Source organism: Beta vulgaris, chromosome 8 (genome assembly GCF_026745355.1).
Source record: "Beta vulgaris subsp. vulgaris cultivar EL10 chromosome 8, EL10.2, whole genome shotgun sequence".
In the NCBI taxonomy this organism is placed as follows: domain Eukaryota; kingdom Viridiplantae; phylum Streptophyta; class Magnoliopsida; order Caryophyllales; family Amaranthaceae; genus Beta; species Beta vulgaris.
This window is the reverse complement of record NC_079209.1, coordinates 4,855,178-4,869,419: the sequence shown is the minus strand read 5'-3', so window position 1 is coordinate 4,869,419 and position 14,242 is coordinate 4,855,178. Positions and strand designations below refer to the sequence as shown.

The 14,242-nt window shown below is 36.7% G+C and overlaps 1 protein-coding gene across 1 annotated transcript; it reads right to left on the bottom strand.

The window, feature by feature from the left end:
- Positions 1 to 1,657: 1,657 nt before the first annotated feature.
- On the bottom strand, positions 1,658 to 3,684 carry LOC104900759 (polyphenol oxidase, chloroplastic). The gene has a single exon (XM_019251136.3). It carries the CDS (start codon positions 3,650 to 3,652, stop codon positions 1,847 to 1,849), a length of 1,806 nt encoding a protein of 601 aa, XP_019106681.1. The 5' UTR covers positions 3,653 to 3,684; the 3' UTR covers positions 1,658 to 1,846.
- Between the last annotated feature and the right edge of the window lie 10,558 nt (positions 3,685 to 14,242).

Here is a 14,242-nt window from a genome sequence, read left to right as displayed (position 1 = left end):
GAGGTACATAGGGGGAACTAAGTTCATCAATGATATCCAATTTTTCACAATGGTCATTCAAAGAGTTGTTCTCATACTCTCTACCCCTATCAGATCTAACCCTCTTGATTTTCCTATCTAGTTGGTTTTCTACTCCAGCCTTATACTTTATCAAAGCTTCCCCTGCCTCACTTTTGGCTTTAAGAAGGTATATGTTGGAGTGCAAGGTGACACTGAAGAAGGGGGGTTGAATTGAGTGACAAAACTAATCGCTTTTTGCAAAAACGCTACTGTAGCACCGTGCCTAACACAATGTTTTTGACTCGAAAATTCTGCTATTTGAATTTTTGCAAAAACTAACTTCTAATATAATATTAAAGCAAAGAATTCTAAAAATACGCACCAGAAGTAACGTGATTCAATCTCACCTCTGAGATCTACGTCCACAAAAACAAAATCTTTTATTATTTGAATCCTAAAATATCAAACTCTTGATACAATATGAGTCCCCCACTACTAACTCTAGTAGTGCTCCCCAACACTTAACTCTAAGTGTTGTTACTCTCTATAATTAATAAAATTAAAGAAAGAATAAATCCTCAAAAACGTGCTTCTTATTCAAATAAATTAGAGGACAATTACAAATGTTGAATAGTTACCTAAACTGATTAGAACTCTGTGCCACACTCTATGCTTTGGAATTAGTTTTCAGCACTCAAAATCTCTAATATTAAATATGAAAACGTGGGTTATGAAACTGAGTTTCAATCCCTTTTATATCTTATTTTCTAAACGAAAATCCTTCTCCAAGTTATGATTGTCTTTTACTCCTAATATTAAGGGATAAAACTTTTTCCTTTATAAAAACAATTTTTACCTTCTTATAAACTTCAACTTTATCTTTAATCCTTATAAGATAAGATTTCTTAAACCAACTTTTATCTTAAACTTAATAACCAAATCAGTTTTTCTTTTATCTTTATTAAAACTTCTTTTGCTTGAGAAATTCTTTTCCTTAATGTTTTCCTTAAAAATTGATTTTTACAAAATCCTTTTTAACTCGATTTTTTTTAAAATCCTTTTTCAAATCGGTTCTTATAAATTATTTATTAAAAACGTTTGTAAAAGAAACTAGAAGATCGATGATGAACATGGAGGACGAGAAATGCTAGGTGAAATCACTAGGGGGGGGGGGGAAGCCTCTTCCCAGTGATGGATAGCATCCTAAGCTGAAATATCAGGGGACTAATATGTCAAAGAAACAAGTGGAGGTAGATAAAACTTATATTAAACCCGAGTTTATATCTTAGAGTTTGTCCTGGATGGTGCATTACATCCAATAAGTGTGATAAGACTCCACTTAATGCTTGCACTTCAAATAGAACAACAATCCATTATTTTATATACTCTTTGAAAAAATTTTGTGCTTAATTTTGACGTACTATTATAATTTAGGATCAAATAAAATCAAATCACTGATAATGGGACAATGAGTATTACATTTGAATTGTAATATAAAATTAGTGAAAAATATTGGTTAAACATCCATCAACGAATATTAAACTTTCAAAACAGAGATGTTATATGTATAGTTGTATGCATTATATATGGATATTATATTATTACTTGGACGGTAACCAAATCATAATTGGAAATCATTAAGATCACAACTAAACCATGAAGACAAGATACAACAAATACTCTTATTATTATAATCAACCCCCACGAGGCATGAATAACACGTACACGAACACAAAGAGCATCCAACAACCAAATCGAAGGAAATTAATTAGGAGCTAATTAAACAAGTAAATCAGCTCCAACGCAAGTTCATTTCAACATTCAAGCAAAACAGAACTTAACTTAATCAATCTTGAAACTCAATCCTCACATCCTTGATAATCACTGAATCAGTTCCAGTACGTGGAACAAAGATGATATCAATTCCTTCATCATCATTAGCGTCCAAATCGTCAATTAGCTCACTTAATCCAAACTTCACAGTAGTCTTCTTCAAGTGTCCATCCTTACCACCATGTCTATGAGGCACATTTACGAAACTTCCGGCGTACTCGGTTTGAGTACGGTTTTCCAACGTTGGACTTTCATCTTCATCATTAACATACACATCAAACTTGGAGTAAACATCAGCCCTCGACTCAACCTCAATCACCAAAATCTCTTCTTCATCATCCTTCTCATTCTGAGTCCTAGACTTTCTTGGCCTTGGCAAGTTAGTCCTGATGATATTCTTCAATGGCTTAGGGAAGACCACCGTTGGCACGACAGGATCGGTGGCGGGTTCGGCAGCCACGGCATTCTTGACGGTGGAGAACACCTTCTTGAGTGGCTTAGGACTACGATTACGCTTAGGAGTTGGCTTTGACTTCAACCAAGGAAGGTCCTGAGGCTGATAGTCGTACCCCATTTTCTTGGTATCCAAGACATCTCTAACATAGATTTTTACAGGCTGAGCATTTTCATCATAGAAGTAGAAATAGGAGTTCAAGAAATCTTTATCCTTGAAATCCTTATTCTTAGGGGACAGACTCTTCCATATGGACCATGTCCTATCCACATTAGCATGGTGGGAATAGAAAATCGGGTCCCGCCCCGCAGAGTAAAAGTTACCCATATCCTCCCAAAATGGAGTATTTGGTGGTGGGTTACCGGTCCAATTATGGATGGTACCGTGTGGTTGGACCTCTAGGGTACCAGGGCTCTGGCCTGGTGGATCCCCAGCTCGGTAAGGTGCACCTAAGAACAATTCAGGCTTCTTGGCATTAGCAACCATTTGCTTGTACATAACAGCAAGGTTTTGGTTAATTTGTTCCTCATTGGTTAGGTTGCTAACCGTGTCCGGCCCATCGTAACTAAGATTCATCAAGGTTGGTGGGAGATGGTTTTGGTCACGAATGGCGTCGAAGAAAGGCGAATTTTGGTTGTTAAACATGGAAGGCATATACATGCCATCAGGGTGATCCCAGTTCCAGTATGGAATGGTAAAAGTGGGATCATCGATCAACTTACCTAAGATTTTTTCATAGAAATAAAGGTAAGCCCTATGAAAGGGGAAAAATAACCATGATCCATGAACTTGAAACTCGAGATTGGGTAAGCCAACTTGATGGTAACCCCCATTACAATAAGCACAATGCACATCAGCTTGTTGCTTAAAGCTACGAGGATCACTATCAGGTAGAGCTTTCATTAAGGCTAAAGCTTTTGAGTACTTGGCTAAGTACTGTTCATCGACCAAATGGGCCGCTGGTCGAAGCCTCAACTGTTTAGGGTTGACTTTAGGCAGCTTAAAGTCGACAAATTGTGAGGGTTTAGGTGGGCAACATAATAAGGTTGACCCATCATCTATTGTGGATGGCGCACATTGGGTCGCATCGGGGGCGGTAGGGGCGGCTAAGGTAGGATTACCACTTGTTAAGGTGGTAGCTGCACCATAAAGACCACCCAACCCAATGAGCAAGTTTCTTCTATCAAACTTGTTGGACTCATTATTGTTTGCTGCATTGCATGAGATCTTAGCTGGGACACGACGACTTTGGGTGGATCTAAAGGCGGAAAGTTGGGATGATTTTGATAGCAAAGCGTTACGTGGGACAGCAGAGAGGTTTTGGGTGGTGGTAGTGGTGGTTGTGGAAGGAGAAAGAGAGGCCATTGTGGTGTGTGTTTATGTTTTGGGTTAATGGATTACCATTCGTTTTATAGTAGCTTAAGGGCTATTGGTCTGACCACAAAAATCAATGCGAGGGAATTATTTTCTTGCTAGAACTATTAAAAATTTGAAAAAAATCAAACAAAATCGACAAGATCCACGTGATAAGCATTAAACTAATATTAGTATATGAATTAGAGATATTAGGTAATCTCCATTGGCTGTATTATATGTATCCATATAGTAACTACTACATTACGACTAGTAAACTATTGATCAAATTGCATAAAGAATATGGATTCGTCCAGCATATGGTTACGCATCTGGCAAGAAGTTATGGAGGAGTATTATATCTCTCTTTCTTTTACTAACTTGTACAGTTACTACTCGCTACGTATCAACTAACTAAGTTAATTAGGTGGTTAAACTCCAAATAGGTGATGCGAGTTGAATTCAAGTTTGACTGTTAGGGTTTAAAGTAATTTGACTTACTGGCATTTAAAGTCGATTTCTAGCTGAGCTTGAAGCTCAGTCGAATCGAGTTTTAATTGAGTTTTGACTGAGTTGATCTCGAGTAGCTAGTTAGCAAGTGTTTCATCTTATAAGCACCCTTAAGGTGGACAATATGTTTGATTCAGACATTTTACTATTAAAATTACTTGATAATTGGGTTTTTGAGTTTTTGATCAAAAGTTTACAGGTCGAGTTTTAAAGTTGCTCAATTCAACTAGACAACATCTTGAATCTAGCTTAATAGAGTTCAAATTGGACTTACTCGAGTCAAGTTTTGACCGAGACAATATCAAATAACTTAAGAGTTGTCTCATCCCATTTACACGTGGTATTGAAATTTGCCCCAACCCAAAACCCCCAGCCGAACTTCTATTCATCGCCCCAAAATACTTAAATCATCCCAGAAAAAGTTGAAATTACATCTCTAACATTTTCCTTCTTTTCCCGTAAACTACCACCACCATCCACCATCAGCCACCTCACTCCACCACCATCCACCTCCTGCCACCACCACCCCATTGCCAAAACCATTCACCAACCACCTGGAAGGAGTAAAAAAAATTTTAGGACGATGGACGAACGTCTACGCTGCCCATCGTCCTAAAAACATTTCGCTTGCTTCCAGGTGGGTGGTGGAGGAGGTGGTGGATGGCAATAGGGAGGTAGGTGATGGCGGGTGGTTGCAGGGGGTGGCAGGTGGTGGTTGGTGGTATGGAAAAGAGGAAGGGTAAAATAGTTTATAAAAATAAATTTGGGGTGATTTTACGTAATTTTGAAGCGACGTTTAACAACCCTTCTTCAGGTCAACTAGAAAAAAATCATTTTAGCCAAGTAAATCCATGCAATAACTATAATTTTCATTTCTAAAAGTACTTTATTCCTAATTAATACTGATTGGGTAACCTTTTCTTACAAGCAAATTTGTCAATAAAGCACGTTCCTACATAGCTATCTTTTACACTCATAAAAGTAATTTGTTTTGAATGTTATTCAGAGCAAATTTCCAAACTACCACAAGGATGCACTGCTTTAGATTAGTTTTTTTTTTTTTTTTTTACAATTAGATACGTGTATCATATTATATAGTTAGAACAAAATCCAAAACCAACTTAAGAGACCTTGATATTCGTGTTGAATGTAGAGTGTCTTTCTTAATTGATTTTATAAATTTTTTTCAATTCATAAAGTTATCCACTTATGTACCACCACATCTAGTCACCAACTATCACTTGTTCACCAAAAAAAAGTATCTAGTACGACATGCATGTTGAGACCCATAGCCATGTCATAGCCCAATATGGTCTCAATTTACATTTACAGTCCAATATGGTCTACTACTATTTTTATTTTTGCTCAGTCTCCAAGTATCAGTACTGCTGCTGCAATACCACAACAGATATTAATGTTGTCTGTAGCTAATTCTGATGTCTCATGCTCATTGGCCAGCTGTATTTACAACCGTTATTTTGTTTAATCCAAGAAGGATTCCAGGACACTTGTCATCCTGAAAATGGTGTGTCTGTAGTCTGTAATCATGAGCATCGATGTATTTATGTAGTAAAGAAAGAATGTAAGAGTCATTCAGAAATAATGGGATGAAATAAAGAGTGATAAGTTTATCACTGCTAAGCATGAATCATTCCTGTCATTGTTTTCATGCTATCAGAGCTACGGTTACACAAAATACAATCACCCACTGATTTTTTTTCTTTCTCTCAAAAACTTTACCTTTGTTAAATCTGTTCTTTCAAAATAGCTAAAAAGAGGAAGATGACTACTATTGAAACAACCAACCCTCTTTATCTCTATCCTTCAGATGGAAATAATTTTATGACTGTGAAGAAACTTCAAGGATGATCGAACTATAGATCCTGGAAACGTTCCATGGAAATAGCTTTAGCTTCAAAAAGGAAGCTAGGTTTTGTTACAAGACAAGTTAAAAGAGTGAAGGCTGAAGCATAGGATACTTGCAATAGCATGATAATCTCATGGATACTTGGTTCAGTATCTGAAGCTATAAAGAAATCCATCATGTTTGTAAGCAATGCTTGCCAAATTTGGAAACAGTTGGAGCAAAGATTTGCTCTCACTAATGGAACCAGAAAATATAAGTTAAACAAGGACTTGTATGAAACAAAACAAGATGGAAAACAAGTGAGTGAATATTACACTTCCATGAAAAGTGTATGGGAAGAACTGTATCTCTCACCACTTTGCCTGCTATCACTACCGTTACAACACAAGTAACTGAGTTCATAGGAGCTATACAACAACAACAAGATAAAACAAAGTTGTTTCAGTTCTTGAATGGTCTAGATGAGATCTATGGACCACAGAGGAGTCAAATGCTGATGATGAGTCATCTACCCACTGTGGAAATATCATGTAGTTACATAGAACAAGAGGAGGCTCAGAGGGAAGTCCTAGGTCAAGTAAAAGAAGAACCAGATTCCATTGCTATGTACAGCAAGGGAACTGGGGGAGTAATGAGTCAAAAGGGAGTGCAGTGTGTGTGGGAAGCCAGGGCACATAGCTGAAAAGTGCTGGTTTGTAATTGGTTTTCCAGGCAAAGGAAAGAACCAATGACTAAACCAGACGCAATCTCAATACAAAGGAAAAGGGAAGATGAACTACAACAATCAACAAAAATGGAGTAAAGGAAGAAATAGAGAGCAGAAGGTGGCTGCTAATGTTCATTTTAATCCTAATGATGGAACATCAAGTGTTCAAGGAAGCACCATAACTGCACAACAACTTGAACAACTCCTCAAATTGTTTCCTACACCATCTAAAGCAGGAGACACAGATGATGAAATGGAGGTCAGGTATGCAGGTATAGTGTCATGCTACTTTGCTGGTGTTGGAAAAAATGGTCCTTGGATCATAGATACAGGAGCCTCAGATCATATCACTAGGACTCCTGATATACTTACTGATCTTACAGAATGCAAGAAGAATGCATTGATCAACCTACCAACTGGTGAGACATCTAAAATTTCTCACACTGGACATATAGTGTTGAAAAACAATGTTAAACTCAACAATGTTATGTATATTCCAACTTTTAAACATAACTTGCTATCTGTTCAAAATATGTGTGAAGATGGAAATTACAAACTAATGTTTTATAAAACATTTTGTATGATAGTTGGTGAAGTCACAGGAGAAGTAAAAGGGGTAGGAAAGGGTGAAAATGGCTTGTATTACATGCTGAATGAACGAGTTAGTAAAACATTGAGAAGAATTATGGAACAAAGTACTAGCAGTACATATATGAAGAAAATTGATGTCTGTAATAGGAGTGTTATGACTGCTAGCAGCTATAGAGATGTCCATAGTGTTATTAAAAATGTTGCTAAACTTAGCAAGGAAACATTATGGCATCATAGATTGGGTCACACACCCATGAAGAAGATAATGATGATAGAAGAGATTGGTGTGAAGGGAAATGGAGCAGATGTGTTCTTAGCCTGTCCCCTAGCTAAGTTCACAAAGCTGCCCTTCCACAAAAGTGACTCAAGAGCAACAGAAAGCTTTGCACTTGTTCACATTGACACCTGAGGTCCATACAAGGTCAATTACAGAGGGAAATTAAGGTATTTTCTTACCTTAGTTGATGATTACTCAAGGGTTACTTGGGTTCATCTACTAAAACTTAAATCTGATGCATTTGATGCTATCAGGAACTTTGCAATCATGATTCAAACCCAATTTGGGAAGGAAATCAAGATATTAAGATCAGATAATTCTCTTGAACTTGATGATACAAAATGTAAGAAGTTCTTTTAGGAAATGGGCATTGTTCATCAAACATCCTGCCCTAACAGACCCCAACAAAATGGGACAGCTGAAAGGAAACACAAAAACATACTTAAGATGGCTAGATCTCTAAGGTTTCATGCTGGGTTACCTCTCCAATTCAAGGGAGATTGTGTTCTCCCAGCCACTTACATTATCAACAGGGTTCCTAGTGACATCCTGAAGGGTAAAACTCCCTATGAAGCTCTTCATGGAAAGAAGCCTGACTATAGACAGATGAGGTCATTTGGGTGTCTGTCATTTGCCTACAATCCAGAGAGAAAAAGAGACAAATTTCAAGCAATAGGAGTGTCATGCATCTTCTTAGGGTACTCTAGCACTCAGAAAGGGTACAGACTCCATCATTTACTAACAGGAGTATCATTTGTGTCTAGGGATGTTAGATTCTATAAATCTATATACCCCTATCACATATTCCACTCAAGTACTCCTCAACCACTTACAGAGCAATATCATGAAGTTCAAAATAATGTTGCTGGTATGTATGATGATGAAGAGAGTGGAGGTGAAAATAGAGAAGAAGCAAGAGAAGAAAATGAAGAGAATGAAGATGAAATCACTGCCCCTGACCTGTCTACTAGAAAATCAAGTAGAGCTCATAAGACACTTGTATGGCATCAAGATTATCATATCAGTGCCAATCATGTTCAAAGAGTAGAAACAACTCAAGTCACATCTCAATTCACTTGTATGATGGGTATTGCCAGTACAACTCCAGACCCAAGACACTTCAAAGAAGTTGTTAAACACTAACACTGGCTAGTTGCCATGAATGAGGAGCTAGAAGCTCTTGAGAGTAATCACACATGGGAGATCACTGATCTTCCACCTGGAAAAATTGCAATTGGTTGCAAGTGGTTATACACCACTAAATATGACCCTCAAAGGAATATTACTAGACATAAGTCTAGGCTAGTGATCCTTGGAAATAGGCAAAAGTATTGCATAGATTATGATGAAACTTTTGCTCCTGTAGCAAAGTTGACTACTGTGAGGGCTTTTCTTGCTGTTGCTGCCATAGAGGGTTGGCATACACATCAGATGGATGTAAAGAATGCTTTCCTCCACGGAGAATCGGAAGAAGTGGTGTACATGAAGTACCCACCAGGCTATGAAGGAGAAGGTTTTAGGTTTGATATCTCATCTCAGGAGGAGAATGGAAGTAAACCTCCCAGCAACAAGGTATGCAGATTGCTCAAATCTCTCTATGGCTTAAAGCAAGCACCAAGGTAGTGGTTTGCTAAGTTAAGATCAGTTTTGATGAAAAATCGGTTCACACAATCAAGAAATGATTATTCCTTGTTTACTAAGGTTGATGAATCATCATTTGTAGCAATTCTTGCTTATGTTGATGATCTGATCCTAACAGGGAATGATATGAAGACTGTCTCTCAAGCTAAGAGTTTTCTACATAAGGAATTCAAGATGAAAGACCTGGGGAACTTAAGCTATTTCCTTGGAATTGAAATAGATAGAACTGCTCAGGGCATTTTCTTATCTCAGAAGAAATACATCAGGGATCTTCTTAACCAGTATGCTATGACTGGTTATAGAACATTAAAGCTTCCTATGGACACTCATGTCAAGCTCCTCTCCACTGCAGGAACTCTCCTCCGACATCCTGAGATTTATCAGAGACTCATTGGGAAACTTATCTACCTAACTCTCACTAGGCCAAACATTGCCTACACTGTGCATGTTTTAAGTCAATTCATGCATAGTCCCACATCTGTTCACTTTCAAGATGCAAAAAGGGTGTTAAGATACCTAGCTGGATCACAGGATCAAGGTATTCTTCTTGCTTCTAAGTCATGGGCTCAGCTTAAAGCTTTTTGTGATAGTGACTGGGCAGGATGCCCAAATACAAGAAAATCCACATCAGAGTTCTGTATCCTACTTCGGAAGTCTCCTATTGCATGGAAATCTAAAAAACAAACTGTGGTGGCAAGATCAATAGCAGAAGCAGAGTACAGGTCTATGGCTATGGCCATTTGTGAAGTCATGTGGGTTAAGGAACTGCTCAAGGAACTATGGCTTAAATATCTTGGCTCTACTCCTAAACTATGTGACAACCAGGCTGCACTAGCTATTGCAGCAAATCCTGTGCACCATGACAAAACCAGACATGTAGAGATTGATTGCCATTTTATTAGAGACAAGGTAGCTGAAGGTCATGTCAATCCTACCTATGTGCCTACTACTGAGCAACTTGCTGATGTTTTAACTAAAATCTTGACTACTGACCAACACAGACAACTATTAGTCAAGCTAAGAGTTTACACACTTCAATCAGTCTCCTCACTCTCATCTTGAGGGAGAGTGTTGAGACCCATAGCCATGTCATGGACCAATATGGTCTCAATTTACATTTACAGTCCAATATGGTCTACTACTATTTTTATTCTTGCTTAGTCTCCAAGTATCAGTACTGCTGCTGCAATACCACAACAGATATTAATGTCTATTGTCTGTAGCCAATTCTGATGTCTCATGCTCATTGGCCAGCTGTATTTACAGCCATTATTTTGTTTGATCCAAGAAGGATTCCAGGACACTTGTCATCCTGAGAATGGTGTGTGTCTGTAGATAGTCTGTAATCATGAGCATCAATGTGTTTATGTAGCAAAGAAAGAATGTAATTAAGAGTCATTCAAAAAAGATGGAATGAAAGAAAGAGTGATAAGTTTATCACTGCTAAGCATGAATCGTTCCTGTCATTGTTTTGAGTGCATGAACTAAAAAATGTTGCCCTCTTACTCTAAAAAATGTTACCTCTTAAATACAGGATTTCCATTGATAATTAATTAGTTTCCTATATATTTAACATCATTGTTACGATTTTAAACTAATGTTTTAAAAATAATTTTAAATGAAAAGAAGTGGTGAAAATTTTACATCAATATTGCAACATCCACTTCATTATATACAATTACATGTACAACAATTGGTTAGCCTTTGAGATTGCTTTAGATGAGGGTTCTTTCTTATATTTGTTCATCTTCTCTCTTATCTGCTGACATTGCAAAATCAATATATATCCTTCATCAAAAAGTTTTATGGCGTCATCACAAGGACAAAAACGCCATCCCACTATAGTATGGGATAAAGTCTATCGACCTAACTCTAGGGGATTAGGGGAAGACTCTAGGTCTTAGAAAAACCTTTTCCACTGAATAAAGTATTCATCATCAAACTCTGATTCTCACAAACCACAACAATTTATAGGCCAAAATCATAAAAGAAAAATACCTTGAAAAAATTATTGCACTCCAACACAAGGCTCCCCAATTGGAGAAAAACTCTCTCTCAAAGATAGATCATTCTCAAACGTATAAAATGAAAAATAGAAAATGGAAAAGATATTTTTTTTTGGCTCGATAATTGGATTTCTCATAAAAATCTCCTAAACCTACTTCACCTTCCAGAAGAACAAGTTAATTTATACCTTCAGCTAGAAGAGTATATACTCCCCAACAAAATATGGGAACATTCCAAAGCTCCACAAATTCCTTCTCTATCATATAATTGTCAATATAAGAGGGACACCTTTGCCTCAAACATCAAAGACACACTAATATGAATCAAATCCCAATTGGGAACTTCACATGAAGTAAAATCAGCAATTTGGCTAACCCATAACCTCGACCCAGAGGAAAATAATTGGCGATATCATTCTGATGGATTTGACCCATATACATACCACTGAAACTTAGATATTGTTGTAACCTAAGGGAACACTCAAGAAGGGGGGGGTTGAATTGAGTGGTGAAATCTAATCGATTTTCGCAAAAATCCTTTCACAGCTCAGTGCCAGGCTCTGAGCTGAACACTCGAAAATTACTAATTTGCGTTTTTGCGAATAACAATAAAAGATATTAGATTTGACACAATATATAACGTGGTTCAATCTCACCTCTGAGATCTACGTCCACAAGAAACAAAAACTCTTTTATTTCTTTGAATCCTAGAATATCAAACTCTTGATACAATACGATTCCCTCACTACTAACCCTAGTAATGACTCCCAACACTTAACTCTAAGTGTTGACACTCTCCATAATGTAAAAGTTACAGAAAAGAACGATCCTCAAAGATGTGCTTCTTAGTCAAGCAAATAGAGGACAATTACAATTGTGAAATAGTAACTTAAACCTAACAGCTCAGTGCTATGCTCAGTGCCAAGGAAATAGTTTTCAGCTTTTTGATTAGACTCGATTTATCTCTCTGAAAACGTGAGATTTAAAAGTGAATTCTGATTCCCTTTTATAGGCTTGGTTAGGACGAAAATCACTTAAAAATATCTTTATCTTTTAATCCTTGATTTAAGGGATAAACTTTATCTTTTTCTATCTTTATCTTTTAAACAAACAAAGATAAGTTTTCCATCTAGATTTTCTTTTTCAACTTAAAGTATTTTTCCAAATCCTTTTAGAAAAACTGAAAACACGTTTTTATAAAATTCTGTTTTATAAAAAATCTTTTCTTTGAAAACACGTTTTTCATCAAAATCTTTTATAAAACTTGTTTTTATTAAAACCTTTTTTCACGCAATTTTTAGAAAATCTTTTTTCTTTAAAAACTCGTTTTCCTAATCCCTTTTGATTTCTGATTTTGAAAACTTATTTCCTTTTATATAGAAATATAATTTTAATATAATTATTTACTTTCTTAACTCAAAGAAGATAATAATTATATTAACTTTATATTTCTATATTGAGCACATTGCATATTACTAAGCATATTACATTTGAATCTAAAGTTACTATTCTAAGAAATTATAAACTCGAACTTCATTCTTGATTCTTCTTTTCTTCAAAGTCTTCGTTTATCAATTTCTTTCTTCATGCATCTGTTGCAACTGTTACATACTTTCATGCTATAACATACTATATTAATTTTCATCATCAAAACTTAACATGTGCATAAAACATAACATGTACATGCACAACAAATTCCCCCTTTTTGATGATGACAAACTCATGAATATAATATTGTTACATAAACATTTGTTCCCCTTAAAGTATGCATATTGACTTTTGTTCCCCCTCAAACAATGCATGGTTTGATTATTTACCCTTTTAGAAACTATCCGTACCTTAGATTAATATAGCTTTCAATCATTCACTTGTCCCTACATGCTCATTTATATTTTATTCACATTATCTCAACCTAGAATATCATCAAGATTCTAATCAATATTATATGCTTTCTTTTCCCCCTTTTGTCATTCTCAAAAAGCAGCAAAAAGACAAAAAACACACATATAGTCAGAATATATCCAAAATAATCCAATAGCTCAACCAAGTGGGCTAGGGATGCTGGTGCTACAACTAAACACCACTTCACAATCATCACAAACATCCAAAAAGTATCCAAAAGTACCAAAATAGTTATAAAAACAACAAGTTTACAAAAACAACAAGTTTACAAAAACTACAAAGCATTATCAAAAGGTCAAAGTAGAACTAGGATAAAGAAAGCTGGTCAGGGTTTGGACATAAGTTGACGGTGACGTTGAGCGGCAAGGGTATCACTTGCTCTTTGACGAGCTGAAATCTGCTGTAATTGCCGGCGCATCTCACGCACCTCCTCCCCAAGCTTCAAACAACCAAGACAAGCATCCTTTTGAACACAACCCGAAAATCTTTCTTGACCAATTCATCATTCATAACACATAAATCCATCTTGCTCAAAAGCCCAGTACTCATAACATCAACACAGGTGACCCCCTTAGTATGGGAACAAATCACATCAAAGGCATCAAAAACCTTAGTAAGCCAAACACCATAGGGATAGTATAGAGAAGAGTGAGAAAGATTCTTCATATGGAGAATCATCAGATGAGGCAGACTAATGGGGAGATCATGAATCAGCAACCAAAGAAGGACCTGGTCCATAATGAGACATTCACCGCGGTTTTCAATGCGAGGCAAAATAGACTTGGTGATCAAGTTACGGAGTAGCTTATGTGGAGCAGAGAGACGGGAAACAGAAAAAATTTGGGCATGAGTGAGGGGCTGATCTGATAAGGTCCGGCTAATCGTGGCGTTGTCAATTCCCGACAACAATGGCCATGATTGGTGAGGTAATTCTGAAAAACCTGAGCAAGGTACTCCTAAGATCTGAGCTAACTCAGTCACAGTGAGGGTAATCATAGTACCATTGACAAACGAACTTAAGACCAAATCCATTAACAGACAAATTCTCATAAAATTCAGCAACCTTAGATTCATACACCCAGCGTTCAATTCATCAGTTTCA